This window comes from Bos indicus, chromosome 2 (genome assembly GCF_029378745.1).
Source record: "Bos indicus isolate NIAB-ARS_2022 breed Sahiwal x Tharparkar chromosome 2, NIAB-ARS_B.indTharparkar_mat_pri_1.0, whole genome shotgun sequence".
Taxonomy (NCBI): domain Eukaryota; kingdom Metazoa; phylum Chordata; class Mammalia; order Artiodactyla; family Bovidae; genus Bos; species Bos indicus.
The window spans coordinates 91,549,903-91,567,830 of record NC_091761.1 but is presented as its reverse complement, the minus strand read 5'-3'; the positions used below and the strand labels follow the sequence as shown (position 1 = coordinate 91,567,830).

Genomic DNA, 17,928 nt, shown 5'->3' with positions numbered 1-17,928 from the left:
CAATAAAAATGCTCTGTGTCACCCAAGAAAACAGAACAAAAACCTTTGCCGACTAAGAACTACACAGTGAAGTGAAAGTTGCTCAGTTGTGTCCGACTCTTTGCGACCCCATGGACGATATATATAGACCATGGAATTCTCCAGGCCAGAATACTTGGGAGTGGGTAGCCTTTCCCTTCTCCAGGGGATATTCCCAACCCAGGGAATGAACCCAGGTCTCCCTCATTGCAGGCGGATTCTTTACCAGCTGAGCCACCAGGGAAGCCTATACAGTGAAGACAATGATAAAAAAAAAAAAAGGTAAAAAACTAGGGAGGACAAAATATGGTGCCTGAACCAAGACTGTGAAGAAGTCAGGCTGTGACCATCAAGTGGCTAGTGATGCTCGGCCACTCTGGCCTTCAGGAATCCTGCAGAGCCCTTGCTAATATACAAGGAAGACAAATATTAGTGTACAAGTACATCTTTAAAATTTGGGAGCAGTGGAAAGTTTTACTTAACTAGGATTATCTTGCTAATAATCTGGATTCAAAACCTAATAAAATCCATTAGAAACTATACATGACAGAAATATAGACATTTCACAGGAAAATAAAATACTCCCTCTTGACCTGATCTCTACTCTTACCCTGTACAATTATGACATACCATGACATCTACATCCTACTCTGAAGCTTAAATCTTATTTAAGCTAGTAGAGCTTTTCCTTTCTAACCTAAGCAGAATTTTTTTTGTCCTCCCCGAATAAAACCACCCTATTTCTGGCTGGAAATCTGATTTTATTCTTTTGTTTTCCACTGCCCTAACTTTAATTCCTCCTCCATTATCTTTCTTTGACTGATTAGGTTGCTGGGTTTTTTGGTCTGGTTTTCTTGTTTGCTTTTTGGTGAGGGGGCCAAAAACCAAGATTTCCAATTAAAAACTTTTAAGCATATATCACAAAGCCAATGGTAATAAAGGCATTTTGTCTTTGTCTTATACATTTTTTAAAAAAATCCAATTCATGGTACAGTGACCCTGAAAAGTTGACAGAGGACAAATATTACCCCCTTTTACAGATGAAAAAACTGAATTGCTAAGTGGCTTACTATGCAAGACCACACATCAGGAGCAGAGCAGGACCACAATTTTAGTCACCCAACTTCTGGGCAATATTATGCCCAACCGATCACAAACCTTGATCATGATAAACCAAGTTTTTGTATTAAGATGCTATAAAAGAAACTATAGATGCTATAAAAAGGTCAAGGTTTTTTGTTAATTGACCATTTATGTCAAATCTGGAGCCCAAGTGTGTAGAACGAATGAAAGCTCATAATTTCTCATAAAAAAACAAGACATACAGAATTCTATAATCTGCACAGTATTTTATTCAGAAGACTAATCAGAATAAGAAGAGTCAATTATAACAGAAAAGACTAAAAAAGTTTCTGAAAATAGCAATTAGAGTGCAATTTACAATAAGCCATGAACTTAGGCTAGGATTTTACCTCAAATTTAAAATTTATTAGAAAAATAATTTCTAAACAGAATATTTTTAAAGTAGAGAGATGTTTCCTAGGTATAATTTAAAGTATAAAAGATGTTTTCCTTTTGGGAAGGTTACACACAAAATGGATAATCTTAGGAAGAAAATATTCTCTTTTCAAATATTTAAAAATAGTTTAAACATATATACAGTGTTTAGTTTTCAACAGTACATGAAATGGTTTGCAATTACTACTTAGTTCCATACTCACCCAAGTGTCCCTTTGCCTGACATTGGGGGGCTGGGGGGCTTCTGTGTTGGTGGTGTTGTACGCGGCAGCCCACCCATCTTCATATTCTGGGTACTCACCTAAAAAAATTTTGAGGAAAACTCAATTTAATTTGAATGCAGTGAAACAAAGTGCCACTTTCGGGAAATAACATTATGCTATTTAACAAAGGAGGGGAAGGTTTAAATAGGAAAAAAAAATTAGAGGCCATGCATTTCATATGCAATTTCTACTCTACTATCATTCTACAGTTGTACTCAAAGGACTCCTCCTAACATGAGATTTTCAAATGATTATAAACATGTATGCAAAGACTTTATTTGCCATTAGCTCATCACACCAACAGATCACTGGTTAGACTGTTTGATACGACATTCAATTGAAATTAAATAGGTTAACTATAAAAATTTCAGTTTCAATAAGAGTAACTCAATCAGAAACAACAATGCCTTTAAGCAATTCCTTGTTTTTTAAATAGCAAGCTTATCATAAGAAAACATAATACATGTTTTCCCCCAAAAGTATGCAACTCTAGTTTTGATCCACTGTAAGTACAGAATATTATATAAAGTTAAATCATACAGAGAAAATTTCCTTTTTATAAACTGTGGATCAGCCTTACAATTCAGATTTTATTAATGTTCTCTTATGAAGGAATCACCTACCTGAGAACTGCCAGAAGTTAAGGCATGTTCCTAAACATCTGAACCAGAAAGGTGGGGCTGAGGTATATCTTTCAACTGTTAGTGGTACAGTGGCCACTGGCAATGTCCTAGTTCCAATGGGAATTAAACCCACTCAGGCCCAAAATGAAGATTAATTTAGGCATGAGAAAGATGCAACACAATCCTAAGAGCTAAGAACACAGAGCTAAGCTGTGTTCCTCACTATTCTATCCCCAGTTGAAAACCCAAGTGTGGGAAAGTTGGGTGACCTGGGAACAAGTGTGGATTGCCACCAGAAAAGGATGCCACCAAAGGAGGAAGTGAGCACTTATGCAGAAAGCCCTAGAAATCTGGGTATCTTAAGGCATTAAGAGAAGTCATGCATGAATATAGTTCAAATGCAATCTCAAGTTGTTTGAGATTACCAGTGGGTTAGAGTTAATAATGTTCACCATGTGTGTTCATGCCTGACTCTATTTTAAAGCTCCTAATATTCTGGACTGCCAAACACTTCAAAAAAGGATCTTAACTCTTCCACTAAGAGTATGTCCAGAGTATTCAAATTATACTTATAAAATGAAACTATAAGACATTATACTTTTGAAATCAGAATACATTTATAATTTTAAAATACAAAATTTAAGAAAACAAATCATAATTACATACAGAATATTGAGGCTGTCAAAATTAACTCTGGCTTAAATGGAATATTTTAAAATCTTAAAATACTACTTGTTATCTGAATAAGTAAGAAAAAATATATCAAGAAACAAACTCATGAATAGCCCAGTGAACAAGTTGTGTGTGATGTTAAAACAATCTTTAATGACAAATGATACCTTTGAAATAGCAATATTTTTAAGGCTATGCATTTTTCTGTACTCCTTTGTTATTACTTTTAAACAACAAATACAAAACAAACTGGTAATCAAGGAAGAATAAAAATTAACTTATCTATGCTCTCCCCCTCATTAATAAGCAGAGGGTATACTGATCATATCTTAAAAGTGCCAGAAGAAGTTTTTTAAAAATTAATCCACATTGGGGCAAATTTTTAGGAGTAGTATGACAAATAACCAATAGCTTTAAAAACCGTATATCTTAATTCATGATACCAGGAGATTTTTAAAAGTAGTAACCAAAGTCCTTTAAGCTCAACCTTAAACAACATAACACCCAAGGTCACTTTAAGTGATGAAGGAGAAGTAGGTGAGCCAAACACTAAACTACATCAATTTGCTAGAAATAGGAAGGAAAAGGAGCAAGGACAGAAAAGGATAAAACAGAATTTTATTCTATATATGGAATAGCTAAAATATTTGAAAACAGCTTTCCAACTTTAATTTGTTTAAGGTTTTGGTATGTAAGGTGTTCCATTTAAATTGCAGTATCTTCTCTATAAATCTTGAAATCTATCAAAAAATATGAAATAAACAACCTATAAATTGAAGCATAGTAGACAATTCCATACATAAAATTTGATACATTTTTGACCTGTAGAATCATCAAATGGTTCTATTTGTTTGGTAAATGGGATTTGCACGAGTAATTTCCACTTACAAAAACCAGAGTCCCTATGGAATGTCCAACTAATATGTAGTTCTGTATTACCTTTGTATTAAGCTAAAAGAGAACTCAGTATTTCTTCAAGGTATTTTTCCTTGAGAAAAATGCTTCTATACTAAAAGTAAAACAATGAATATGTTATGCAGAGTATAAATACTGCCATCTAATTTGAGGAAAATGAAAAAAAAATACAAGAAAAATTGCCAATTTTCATAGGTGAAATCTATATTATAATTAAAATTAAACTATTTCACATCTAAAATAATTTGGTAAAAAAAATATTTATGGGATATTTATCATGGTTCTAACAACTACTTTGAGGGAAGTTATAGGGCAACCCAATGTTTCCAGACAAGGAGCAAAACACAAGACTAACCGTGAGTGTGGTGAAGGAGAATTTAACTAGAGAGAGAGAGAGAACATACCACAAACTCAGGACAGAGAAAACAAAGCAACACTGCACCAATTCATAACAGCAGTTCTACATGAAACTTTAAAAAACACCTAGGCAAAACTATCATCTGGCATGCAAGTGTGTAGTCAGAGGTCCTGAATCATAAACAGCAGTGCTAATCATTCTCTCCAAAGTTTTACTTGGGAACTGGAATGAAACTTTGGTGGCTGATTCCAACAATAATTCAGTTAATGTGGGTATTTTTTGATGCCATGAAGGGAAAAAGTCATCACTGAGAGCTAAATGAAACAGGTATTAGGCACATGGAGAAACAGCAGAAGTCTTTTATTTTTTCCCTGCCAGAAAGAAACACTCAAGAACAGAAGAAATATTTCATTTAGGTGACAAAGGTTAATGCATGACCAAACTCAAATACTTTCCCACTGGCCTGGACTAAGAAATGCAGACAATACTGAGAGTAAGAGCAGTTCCTTTAGGACCAGAGTGGTTTTCTCTCATCTCCAAACTTTGGAGATCACAACTAGCACCAACTATCAGGCCAATCATTACACCTTAATACTGTTTCTAAAGTGCTCCTATCTTTCCTGCCCTATCCTTTTTTGGTATATGCAGTACCTCCTTGAACCTTGATATATAATATCATGCATATCATATATAATGTTCATTACTAATCTCGGAGCTTTCCAATACCCTGTAAATACTCTTTAAAAAATACTAGAGTTCACAAAGTAGCTTTGTATCTTTAGCTCACAGAGCATATCACCTCTGTTAGGAAGCACTCTCCAGGAATAGACAACTTGCCACAATAGAGGGAGACACATTCTAAACTGAGCCCTGTGGTGTATCGCTCATGTAAACCACCGACCACCAGACCTCTGGGCACAAGACTAAAAGAATAAGAAAAATAAGGGGAGACAAAGGTCTATAAAATGATTTCTCTGCTTTCAAGGGACTTATTTTAGAATAACTAAGACACCCTGCTGAAAACAAAAAGTAATTTCTACAAATAATACAGAAAACTCCAAAAAAGAAGTATCAATGTGAGAAGAATGACCAAACAGAAGGAAGGTTTTATAGAGAAAAATCTGAGTTGGAGTGTTACCAAGTTTTAAAAAGAGCAAAATTTAAACACACTAAGAGAAGAGGAGTAGTATGTACAGTTCGTGTCTGGAGGTGGCGAAGTGAGGATGGGCACAAGCTGTGGGCAAACACCCGAAGGCTTTCATTCCGTGTCCAGTGCTGTTCCCAGCAGTCCCATCCAGTGCATAATCTTTGGCTTCCTAGAGACCTCTATCCCTCTCCTCAGAGGATATATGTTCTTATTTCAATTCTCTGAGTCAACAGGAAAAGGACCATGAGATTCTCTGAGGGAAATCAAAACTGAAATCAGGCATTCAAGTGTAGCTTCAGGAGAAAGGTAAAATTTTTAGTAAGACAGGAAGACAAAAAGCCTAAGGTAACAAGAGTTTTAACATAATCCACTACAGAGAAAAGTAGGGAAAACCACTAGACCATTCAGGTATGACTTAAATCAAATCCCTTTCAATTATACAGTGGAAGTAACAAATAGATTCAAGGGAGTAGATCTGATAGAGTGCCTGAGAACTATGGATGGAGGTTCATGACATTGTACAGGAGGCAATAATCAAGACCATCCTCAAGAAAAGGAAACACAAAAAGACAAAATGGTTGTCTGACGAGGTCTTACAAATAGCTGAGAAAAGAAGAGAAGCTAAAGGCAAAGGAGAAAAGGAAAGACATATCCATTTGAATGCAGAGTTTCAAAGAATAGCAAGGAGAGATAGGAAAGCCTTCCTCAGTGATCAATGCAAAGAAACAGAGGAAAACAACAGAACGGGAAAGACTAAAAATCTCTTCAAGAAACTTAGAGATACTAAGGGAACTTTTCATGCAAATATAGGGACAATAAAGGACAGAAATGGTATGGAACTAACAGAAGCAGAAGATATTAAGAAGAGGTGACAAAAATACACAGAAGAACTATATAAAAAAGATCTTCACGACCCAGATAATCACGACGCTGGGATCATTCACCTAGAGCCAGAATCCTGGATTGCAAAGTCAAGTGGGACTTAGCATCACTATGAACAAAGCTAGTGGAAGTGATGGAATTCCAGTTGAGCTATTTCAAATCCTAAAAAATGATGCTGTGAAAGTGCTGCATTCAACATGCCAGTAAATTTGAAAAACTCAGCAGTGGCCATAGGACTGATGAAGGTCAGTTTTCATTCCAATCCCAAAGAAAGGCAATGCCAAAGAACAATCAAACTACCACACAATTGCACTCATCTCACTCATATGAGGTGTGAGCTAGCAAAGTAATGTTCAAAAGTCTCCAAGCCAGGCTTCAACAGTACATGAACCATGAACTTCCAGATGTTTAAGCTGGATTTAGAAAAGGCAGAGAAACCAGAGATCAAATTGCCAACATCCATTGTGTCATCAAAAAAGCAAGAGAGTTCCAGAAAAACATCTACTTCTGCTTTGACTACGCCAAAGCCTTTGACTGTGTGGATCACAATTAACTGTGGAAAATTCTGAAAGAGATGGGAATACCAGACCACCTGACCTGCCTCCTGAGAAATCTGTATGCAGGTCGGGAAGCAATAGTTAGAACTGGACATGGAACAACAGACTGGTTCCATATTGGGAAAGGAATATGTCAAGGCTGTATATTGTCACTCTGCTCATTTAACTTAAATGCAGAGTACATAATGAGAAACGCTTGACTGGATGAAGCACAAGCTGGAATATCAAGAACCTCAGATACGCAGATGACACCACATTATGGCAGAAAGCAACAAACTAAAGAGTCTCTTGAAGAAAGTGAAAGAGGAGAGTGAAAAAGTTGGCTTAAAATTTAACATTTAGAAAACTGATCATGGCAACTGGTCCCATCATTTCATGGCAAATAGATGAGGAAACAGTGGAAACAGTGACAGACTTCATTTTTTTGGGCTCCAAAATCACTGCAGATGGTGATTGCAGCCATGAAATTAAAAGACGCTTGCCCCTTCGAAGAAAAGTTATGACCAACCTAGACAGTATATAAAAAGCAGAGACATTGCCAACAAAGGTCTGTCTAGTTAAAGCTACAGTTTTTCCAGTAGTCATGTATACTATAGTCATGTAGAAGTCGACCTGAGAATTGGACTATAAAGAAAGCTAAGTGCTAAAGAATTGATGCTTTTGAACTCTGGTGTTGGAGAAGACTCTTGAGAGTCCCTTGGACAGCAAGGAGATCTAGCCAGTCAATCCTAAAGGAAATCAGTCCTGAATATACATTGGAAGGACTGATGTTAAAGCTGACACTCCAATACTTTGACCACCTGATGCAAAGACCTGACTCATTTGAAAAGACCCTGATGCTGGGAAAGACTGAAGGTGGGAGAAGGGAACACAGAGGATGAGATGGCATCACCAACTCAATGGACATGAGTTTGAGTAAACTCCAGGAGTTGATGATGGACAGGGAGGCCTGGCGTACTGCAGTCCATGGGGTCACAAGGATTCAAACATGTCTGAGCAAGTGAACTGAACTACAGAGATAATGAATAAGAGATTAGGAGTAAGGAGGGAAGAACAGATAAAAAAGAATAGAAGAAAAAAGATGGATAAATTTCTGCTTAATTTTTGAAACAATTTTCCAACAACTGGCTTTTGCCAAGACAGAATTGGTGGCTCAAGACTGGAACAAAGAGGCAAACGCAGATGACTCCCCCACAAGGTGTTGCTATTGTGGTGTTTTTCTTCCAAGTGTGTCAAATAAATGCTTAACAATGAATCTGCAGCTGTACCCACAACCTAGATATGTGAGGGGCAATTTTCTGTAGATAATGACGCATACAAGATGACACTCAGAGTGAAAAAGTCAAATACTATTTTACAGAATTAAGTTATGAATCTTCAAGATCCCAAGCAAAACTTTCCCAAAGTGTTATATTCTTAATGTGTTAAACATAAAGGAGACTTCCCAGCCCTACTCATTAATCATTAAGAATCTGCTTGCACAACGTTCAACTGAAAAGCTACATTCACAGATCAGAAGCCTTTACTATTTTTGACTGAAATAAATACACTTATTTTAAAAGTACTTAAGCGTAGTTTCAGTAGTGGACAACTCTTTCACTTTTCAACAGAAAAATCTGTTTCAAATACATCAGTAACAAGATCTTAAAAGTCTCAATATTAAAATAAAGAGTGGGGAAAGGATATCCCAGTTCAAGGTACATTCCACTTTTACATGGCCTCAGGTACATATTAAAATACTTCCAATATTGCACTCTACCATCGACTTTTTATGCCTCTTGCTGTAAAAATATTACCCATTGCTTTCAAAGGTCTTATGAATTAAATCCTACAATTTATTCTTATTTGACTGAAGGAAAAACAATTAACCCAAATTTCAGCAGAGAAGAACTATTAAACACAACCAGGATGTGATGTATAAAAGGTTAAAAATTCAACTTTTGAGTCACATCCCATGTGTCTGGTCCCAAAGATGGTATCTGTTAAGAGTGTATCTGAAAGCCATCAAGTCTGACAAGACTGGGAACAAAGACAGAGCTCACGATGAGCTGAGGAGGAAACCAAGAATCAGGAGACTTACAGGGTACCTGATGTCAACCATGGGTCTCCAAAAAACTCAGCTGGAAAACCACTCGACTAGTTTACTATTTGCAAGTTCCTTCCAACTTCAACATTTTTAAATTCTATTTTCTATCTTAATACATTCGATTATTCTGTTAATCAACCTTCTGAAGCCACTCATTTTTTTTCTACCAGCATAAAAATAACGACTTGCTATATGATGAATGGTTTTTCACTCTACTATTGCTTTGGTTCACCCAAAATGATTCACTATGTGCCACGAATTTATAGAGGAGACAGACACACTTACAATGAAGGGTAGGAAGAAAGGAAAGACAGAGGACTGTCACATTCTAGCTTCTAGGAGGGACTCAGGCTACACTCCTTACCCTGTCCACCCCAGCCCAACAGAGCAGAAACAATGGCACGGAGCCACAGTCCTGGGGAGTAGGGTTTTTGTTGCAAAGATGTTAAGGAATTTTCTCCAAGTGTGATGTTTCCTTACTGGATCTTTCTTCCTAGGAACCTCTCATTTTCCACTCACTCTGGCCTCTCTCTCACACAGAACAGGATCCTGAACCCAGAAAGGTCAAGAAGGAATCATAGTAGGGTTTAGAGGAAATGAGCCAGGGGTAGCTCTTTAGGCAAGATGGTCTAAACTTGAAGGGGAAAGAACTGGTCCATTGTTTTGTTTTTCCTTTAGTTGAATTTTCTGTGCACTGCTCTCACTTTGGAGGTTCATGTATCAGTAGCCGAAATTTGAACACAGAAAAAGCAGAGGTAGCCACAAACACTACTTTTGGTCTATTTCTACCTCTTTTATGCAAACGAATCTCCTCACAATTCCACATGCCTCACTCACTCACATGAAGTACATCTGCCTGGGCTCCTCTAGTCACATCTCTCTACCATGAGCTGTTTAACTTTCTATGGCCCTGGTTAGTAGCTAGTTGATGATTCAGGTCTCAGTCATCATCTTGTTATCACTTTCTACACTGAAGACATGGCAAACAGCACAATATATGGTAAGAACGGTAAGAATATGTGTGTGTGTGTGTGTGTGTGTGTGTGTGAGAGAGAAAAGGAATCATAGAATTCAGCTAAGAAAAAAGTTAAAAAAAGGAAATGCACTTTCAGTTTGGTGACAATAATTTTAGTATCACTCTATCTGACAGGCCCCTTGTTTACTCTTGAACGTCTTTTCTCAGTTTTCCTTCCAATGTTACTGAAACAAGTTAAAAAAGGCGATTATCTCTAGTTCTTAACTTGTATTTTGTTAAACACTATCATGAGCTTTTGATGTTTTACATATAATACTACTCAGCTTGAAACCTCTTAAAGTGGGTTATACTGAAATACATAATTTATAAGCAATTTGAATAAAAATGCTAATTTTTTGCAAAATATATGATACTGCAACTTAAAAAACACCCATAACACTGAATATTTTCCAATTTTCAATTTTTTTTACAGTGATTGAGTCAAGAGATAATGACATAGTGGCCATAAGGTGTATGATCAAGCACACCATTTATAGAATAAAAAGGTATTACACAGGGGGAGGGTTAAACAAAGCACATTAGCAGCCCTCCAATCCATAACAAAATGTCTCCATTTACAAAAATCCAGCTAATTTTATTTCATAATGACATTTTATGATAGGGTAACTTACATTTCCATTTCATAAAATATATTAACATTGCAAAATAATCACTTATTCAACAAATATTTACTAAGTGTCTAATGTGTGTCAGGCACTATCCTAGGCACATGGGATCGGGCAATGAACAAAACAGTCAAAAATATTTGCCCTCATGGAACATAAAGACACACAAAGTTGCATGACAAAAATAAAATAAGAAAAAGGAATTATTTCTTGGTTTTAAAAGGCCAAGTGCCAAGTATCTCTTCACTCCCCATATGTAATAGTCTATATAAGAACAAAGAATGGAAATCCAGCCCTGGAATCTCTTACCTTAAATCTAAGCAACCACTTAATGCATAAATGGAGCAAATAAAAGAGGTAAGGGGAAAAAAGCATTGAAAGGTTAGTTGGAACTTCAGGATGTGAAGAGAAAGGAAAAAACAAAGAAAAAACAAGTTAAGCATTCAGCATTAAAAAATAATGTTTCAGTAGATCATAGAAAGAGTGGTTAAAGCAGAATGTGTCATGAACGGGAGTTTTTGGATGAAATTATATACGACACCTTTATTTAAAAACAACTTTATTCCTGATTTCTTCAAATTAGTGACCCCTAAACATTAAAAGTCCAGAAAAATCAAAGTGATTACAGAGTTCCTAAAGAACAATTATTGGAGAATTAAGTAAGAGTTAGGGGGATAACCTTTTTATTATTACATAAGTGGGCAAGTACAAATACGATGTTTTATATTTTAAGTGTCTTTTTGCCATTAGATTCTGAAAGGATCCTAAAATTTTCTATTAGCAGTTGTTAGCCTCAAATAAATCTCAAAAAATTTTCCCAAGTTAGAATAAATTTCAGTTATCCATCCAATTATACATCCTATTTTAAAATGCTCTAATTTGTACTGCAATCTAAATGTATTAGGTGTTCATTATAAAATTAAATATTAAATTTCAGATGATAGTGCTTGATTTAAAACTTTGAGAAAAATATTTTTGTTTTACATTTACATTGTACATATTCTCTTACCTAGATCTACATTCAATTTAGATTTAAATGATTTCTAGCCATCCTTGTGTGGGATATATTTTCTAAATTTGCATATATAAATCAACTGCATGAACTATATGGTTTCACTTACAGGCATATACACAGTTGCTCAGCATCACATTTGAAAAGTTATTGTCTTTCAAATCACTGAGGAGACGCAAACTTTAAATAAACGAATACTTAGCTGAAGCTCTGAACAGTTTCTTAAGTACAAGTATCAATTTAAGTGAAAGTTGTAAGTTCATCAGTTGTGATTACTGTACCTTATGTATATAGCAGGCACTTAAATACATTTTAAAAGCCAAAATATATAATGGCTATATAATGAAAAGCAGTGGAAATACTAAATTAACTTACTACTTTTATCTACATTATCCTCACCCAAAATGTTGAAATAAATTTGTTCTAGAAAAATTCGAAGTCCGTGTTTATATATATTCTTTCTGAAAACTAATGCCAGAAATTTGCTGATATTTTTGAGATAAAGCAAATACTTTAATAACATACTGAATAATATTTAATTAGTCATATTAAATCATTAAAGGATTTAAAATATAATACTACGTTTATTTCCAGATGTACATGAGGTATTTTCATAACTGATTAAGCAAATGCAATTCACTCAGAGATGACTGTTTAAAACTTGAGAACCCAGCACTAAAAAGAAAGATAACACAGTTATTAGTGGTAAGAAATCTTCAGAACTATAACTAGGCCAAGAATGATCCTCTGGAAAGAAAAGATAAGCATTTAATTTTCTAAAGAGTTAGTTCCATCATGGGCTATTTTTTTTTAAAGTTTGACAAAACTTATGCTTACCTTTACTCCATGTCCAATATCATCTAGAATTGTATAGTCAATAGGTTTTCTAATATATCGAACTGGTCGTTCAAGGTTGGCTGGAGCAATAATCTTATGTGTCCTTGAAGTGTTTTTATTGGTAGTCAAAATACCAATTTCTCTTCTTGCAACTTTCTCTTTATGAATATCAACGGTCTACAAAACATAAACACAAAAATGTATACCCCTAATAGGCAGAAAAATAAAAACATAAATACTTAGAGATTTAACATCATTATTCATATTCTTAACTGCAATTGCAAATTTCTCCTTTTGGTACCAAAACTGACTTTCTTTTTTTTTTTCTTCTTTTTTTTTTTCTTTTCTTTTAATAATTTTTTACACCACAGGTATACATGTGTTCCCCATCCTGAACCCTCCTCCCTCCTCCCTCCCCATACCATCCCTCTGGGTCTTCCCAGTGCACCAGCCCCAAGCATCCAGCATAGTGCATTGAACCTGGACTGGCAAACTGACTTTCTCCATTTTCAGGCTAAAAGAAGGGTTGAGAAATCCTGGCTGGAAAAACCGATCTGGCCCATCACCCATCTTTTTATAGCTGAAAAACCAAGAGTGGTGTTTACATTTTTTAACGGTTAAAAGAAGTCGAAAGAAAAATTAGATCTTGACATGTAATTATATGGAATTCAAATATCAGTTTCCATAAACAATTTTACTGCAACACCAGTCATTCTACCTGCTTAAATATTTTCACAATACAATGGCAGAGGTGAACAGCTGCAACAGAGACCTTATGACCTGCAAAGCATAAAATATTCATTAGCTGACCCTTTACAGGAAAAGCTTACCAACCTCTGGGTTAAAGCATGCTAATTTTTTCCTTCTCTATTAAGATTTAGCCTAATTAAGAAAGTACCAGCAATTAATCTGGTAACATTTAAAGATAATCTATTAGTGTAATTTCTTTTAGTGTTTAAATAGCTTTTTATTTAAAAAGGCCTAAAATATAAACACAATGTTAAAAATAAGTCATCTTTTATACAGAAAAATGCTTATGTTTTATCATGATAAAATGCTAGTAAAATATTTTCATTATTTTATTAAATGCTCAAAACAGGATATAATTTAGTACGTAACAACAATGTGTTTTTACTCAATTTTCCATTTGCTAATAGAGGGTGAATTTCTCCATAAGCACAGGTAATTAATACACTAAAACAGCATTTTTCAAATTGCAAGTTGCAATTTAGTGAGATAATGAGCAGCAATTATTTTAAATGAAAAAGGACAGAACTGTCAAACGACACACACGCTGTAAGGTACTTTCCTCTTAGAATATTTGTTATGTACATAAGTGCATACATTCAAGAGTGTTCAGATGGAATATAAGATATATTGTTAACTGTGGGTTTCAGTTTTAAAAGTTTCAAACATACTTCACTAAATTGTTCACATCTCTTGCCACCATTCATGGCTTAAGCAGGAATTATTGCCGATTCTTCCCCAAACCTACTTCAATTTACCCTTTCTTAAAGAACAGCCAGGTAGTAACACAGAAATGAAAATGAAAGACAATATTATGACATTATTATGTCATATTATGACATTATGACAATATTAAATACAACTTTAGGAAATCTGAACACTGATTACTTATCCTTCTAAACTACATAAAATCTGAAGGAAACCCGAAACAGACTTGAAGCCTCTTATTTCAACCAAGAGATTTTAAAGGCAACAGACTCTTCAAGGGCATAACTAATAAATACCTAAGTGAAGCATCAGATCAAATATTGGCGAAAGTAGGAGAGACCTTAGCATTATTAAGTATTTCATTTTAAGACCAAAATAGGCTTTGAACTTTTTCTGTGCACATTAGATAAGTTACAAAACCTGCTTTCCTTTTACATTGGTTGGGGGAGCTAAAATAGAAGAAAGAAGTTTGTGTATTAGTGACCATATTGGGATTTATTTATTTTTAAATTCAGAAAAAATATAAATTAACCACATTTACTTTGAATAATTTCTAAAGAGTCATTCTGAAATTATTAAAAATATAAGCTAGGAAAATTTTATATTTGTCAAGTATACTTTAAATTAAACTAAAAACACAAAATATAACCCTTATTTTTTATATATAACTGGTCTCTGTCATATCAATAAAGAAAATTTATTAGAGAATATAATCCTTTCAACATTGTTTTCATTCTGCTTAGTTTTTAAAAATATAATTATCTCATCCAGAAATGAAAATATAAGAATGTAAACCTAACCAACGATAACAGAATTCTAAGTTTGAGGCAAACTGGAACTTCAATTTCAAATTCTCCTGCTAGAAATATCAATATGTCTCTGGAGAATGAAGAGGGGGTAACATTTCACTTAGTATTTGCACTAATATATAGTTATATTTTATAACAAACACATATTTTAAATTCTTTGAAAAAACTGAGACTCTAAAAAGAATGAAAACAAAGAGATTATACCTAGGGACTGTAGGCACTTACATATTACTTATCTATTCTCTTTATGTACACATAAATACATAGCCCAAACCTGTATAAACCATTACAGGAAGCATAAAAGGAAAACCAATATGGCAAAAGAAATGATCAAAGAACTTTCATAAATAATCCTAAATAAGGGGCATAAAATTATAGCAGCTATATCTAAACTAAGAGTTTAGATTCTTAGTTTAGATTCCTAGAGAAGGCAAAATAGAAATGAGTTACAAGGAAATACATACCCCTTCATTAGGAAAGTGACCATTTGCCCAGCACTAAACGCTTAAAGGAACTAGTTGAAGGAAATGTGAGAAAAATGTTCTTTGTTGTTTCTTATATTCTCATTAAACTTGAAGGGATATTTTAAAACATAATTCTTAATAGTATATTTCTATATTTAGAAAGCCAAAACAGTTTGGTTATACATTCCTAGTTGTCTATTCTAAAAGACTGCCTACATCTTAGGAAACCAGAGCAGGGTTTAGAAAATACCTCAGATATCTAATATCTATTGGTCCTTAACCATTCTACCAGACAACCCTTAACAACCATTCCTATATACATGTCATCTCATCTCTGACCTGACTAAACTTCCATTTCTTTGCTTCTTCAATTCCTTCTTTTCTCTAAATTCCCCCAACATAGTATTTTTGACTCAAATGTGAAAAAAAATGTGACCTCAAAATATCTTAATACCTTTGACTTCCTCCATAAACAAAATAATGTTTTAATAAAGTATGATGATATAAAATTTAAAACCACACATTTGAAAAACATTATTTTGTACAGCAAGAACTTATAAACTAAATCCTACATCACAAGACTGGCCCACTGCCTGCTTCTACATGGTGCACAAGCTAAGGATGATTTTTACATTTTTAAACAGTTGCTTAAAAAATACAACACAAAAAATAATATGAGTCTGAAACCCTCTATGGCCCACAAAGTCAAAAATATTGACTATCTAGCTCTTTACAAAAAAGTTTGCCAATCCTTGTTTACACCATTTATTGAATATTTGTTTTAGAAAATATTTCCTCTTATACTATGGAATAATAGAAAAATGGAATAATATTCCAATCTAATGAGCATCAAATAGCTTTGACATTCAGTTGACTTTTAAAACAAACGACTCTACCCGTACATTAAATGTAACCGAAAAAAATTTTAATCCTTAAGGCAAATGCTTTTAAAATCTATGTAAATTTTAAAAATTTACTCATTTATTTGCTATAGCTTCCATCAGCCCATTTCTCCTACTCAACTCCTCATCCAACTACTTGAATATATTCTGTATAAACTTAACAGCCATCGCAGAGTTGCAGATGCTTTGCTTTTCCAAGCATTGCCCTCTATAGATACTAGACTCCAAATGAAAGTGGCACAACTTATTCTCGAGAGCTGTGACTCAAGCCCGTTATTTCTAGTCTACCAGTCTCCGTCCATTCATCTCTCCCATTTTTTATTTACTCCATTAGACTAGCTTTAAAAGATATTATTAATTAGACCCATTAATTAAATCATATAGATTTATGTGATACTCAAAATGAAAAAGTTCTTATAAGCTAAATACATATTCTTATAGTTTATTAATAACAATCACTTTCCTCCTTAAGGTTGCCACACTTTTCTACCAAAGAATTACAGAATTCCAATCAGAACATAGATAATTACTTTTGTTGTCATTTTCTTATCATCATTTATCCACACAATCTCGCCTATTTTCTCTTGCAAACTAATAAAAAGTTGTCCCTCCTTTTTAGGAACTCTAATATATTCATTTCTCTTTGGCATTTGCACTTTTCTTCTTAATTTCTTTTCTGGGTTCTATGCCCAAATTTCAAATATGCAGAAATGTTAAGAATCTGAAGTATAAATCCCAAAATTCTGTATTAGATTAGCAATTTGTCAACATCCCTTCTACAGGAAACCAAGTTCATATATTTCATCATTTAAAATGCCACTGACCATTTCCTCCAAGAGGTCCTTTCAGAATAAAAATTTACCTCTCACTCACTAAAACTAACCCATGTTTTTTTTTTTTTAAGTCTAAGTCACACAGCAATACAACAAGCAATGAATTATATGTTGTCTACTTGACTGTGTGGATCACAATAAACTGTGGAAAATTCTGAAAGAGATGGGAATACCAGACCACCTGACCTGCCTCTTGAGAAACCTATATGCAGGTCAGGACGCAACAGTTAGAACTGGACATGAACAACAGACTGGTTCCTAACAGGAAAAGGAGTACATCAAGGCTGTATATTGTCACCCTGCTTATTTAACTTATATGCAGAGTACATCATGAGAAACGCTGGGCTGAAAGAAGCACAAGCTGGAATCAAGATTGCCAGGAGAAATATCAATAACCTCAGATATGCAGATGACACCACCCTTATGGCAGAAAGTGAAGAGGAACTAAAAAGCCTCTTGATGAAAGTGAAAGTGGAGAGTGAAAAAGTTGGCTTAAAGCTCAACATTCAGAAAACGAAGATCATGGCATTCGGTCCCATCACTTCATGGGAAATAGATGGGGAAACAGTGGAAACAGTGTCAGACTTTATTTTTCTGGGCTCCAAAATCACTGCAGATGGTGACTGCAGCCATGAAATTAAAAGACGCTTACTCCTTGGAAGGAAAGTTATGACCAACCCAGATAGCATATTCAAAAGCAGAGACATTACTTTGCCAACAAAGGTCCGTCTAGTCAAGGCTATGGTTTTTCCAGTGATCATGTATGGATGTGAGAGTTGGACTGTGAAGAAAGCTGAGCACCAAAGAATTAATGCTTTTGAACTGTGGTGTTGGCGAAGACTCTTGAGAGTCCCTTGGACTGCAAGGAGATCCAACCAGTCAATTCTGAAAGAGGTCAGCCCTGGGTGTTCTTTGGAAGGAATGACACTAAAGCTG

The 17,928-nt window shown here is 34.7% G+C and overlaps 1 protein-coding gene across 20 annotated transcripts in view; it reads right to left on the bottom strand.

Annotated features, from left to right (window-relative positions):
• The window catches only part of ABI2 (abl interactor 2), a 101,520-nt gene that overhangs the window by 32,643 nt on the left and 50,949 nt on the right, over nucleotides 1-17,928 (bottom strand). For 11 of the 20 annotated variants that reach the window (XM_019975486.2, XM_019975501.2, XM_019975461.2 and 8 more), the window contains exons 3-4: nucleotides 12,530-12,706; nucleotides 1,740-1,837 (exon numbers count right to left, since the gene is read on the bottom strand). In XM_019975486.2, coding sequence (XP_019831045.1) covers nucleotides 1,740-1,837; nucleotides 12,530-12,706 — 275 coding nt within the window. Of the gene's footprint in view, nucleotides 1-1,739; nucleotides 1,838-10,989; nucleotides 11,008-12,529; nucleotides 12,707-17,928 lie in introns of all 20 variants that reach the window. The other 9 variants (XM_070770361.1, XM_070770409.1, XM_070770349.1 and 6 more) reach the window with 1 other exon arrangement.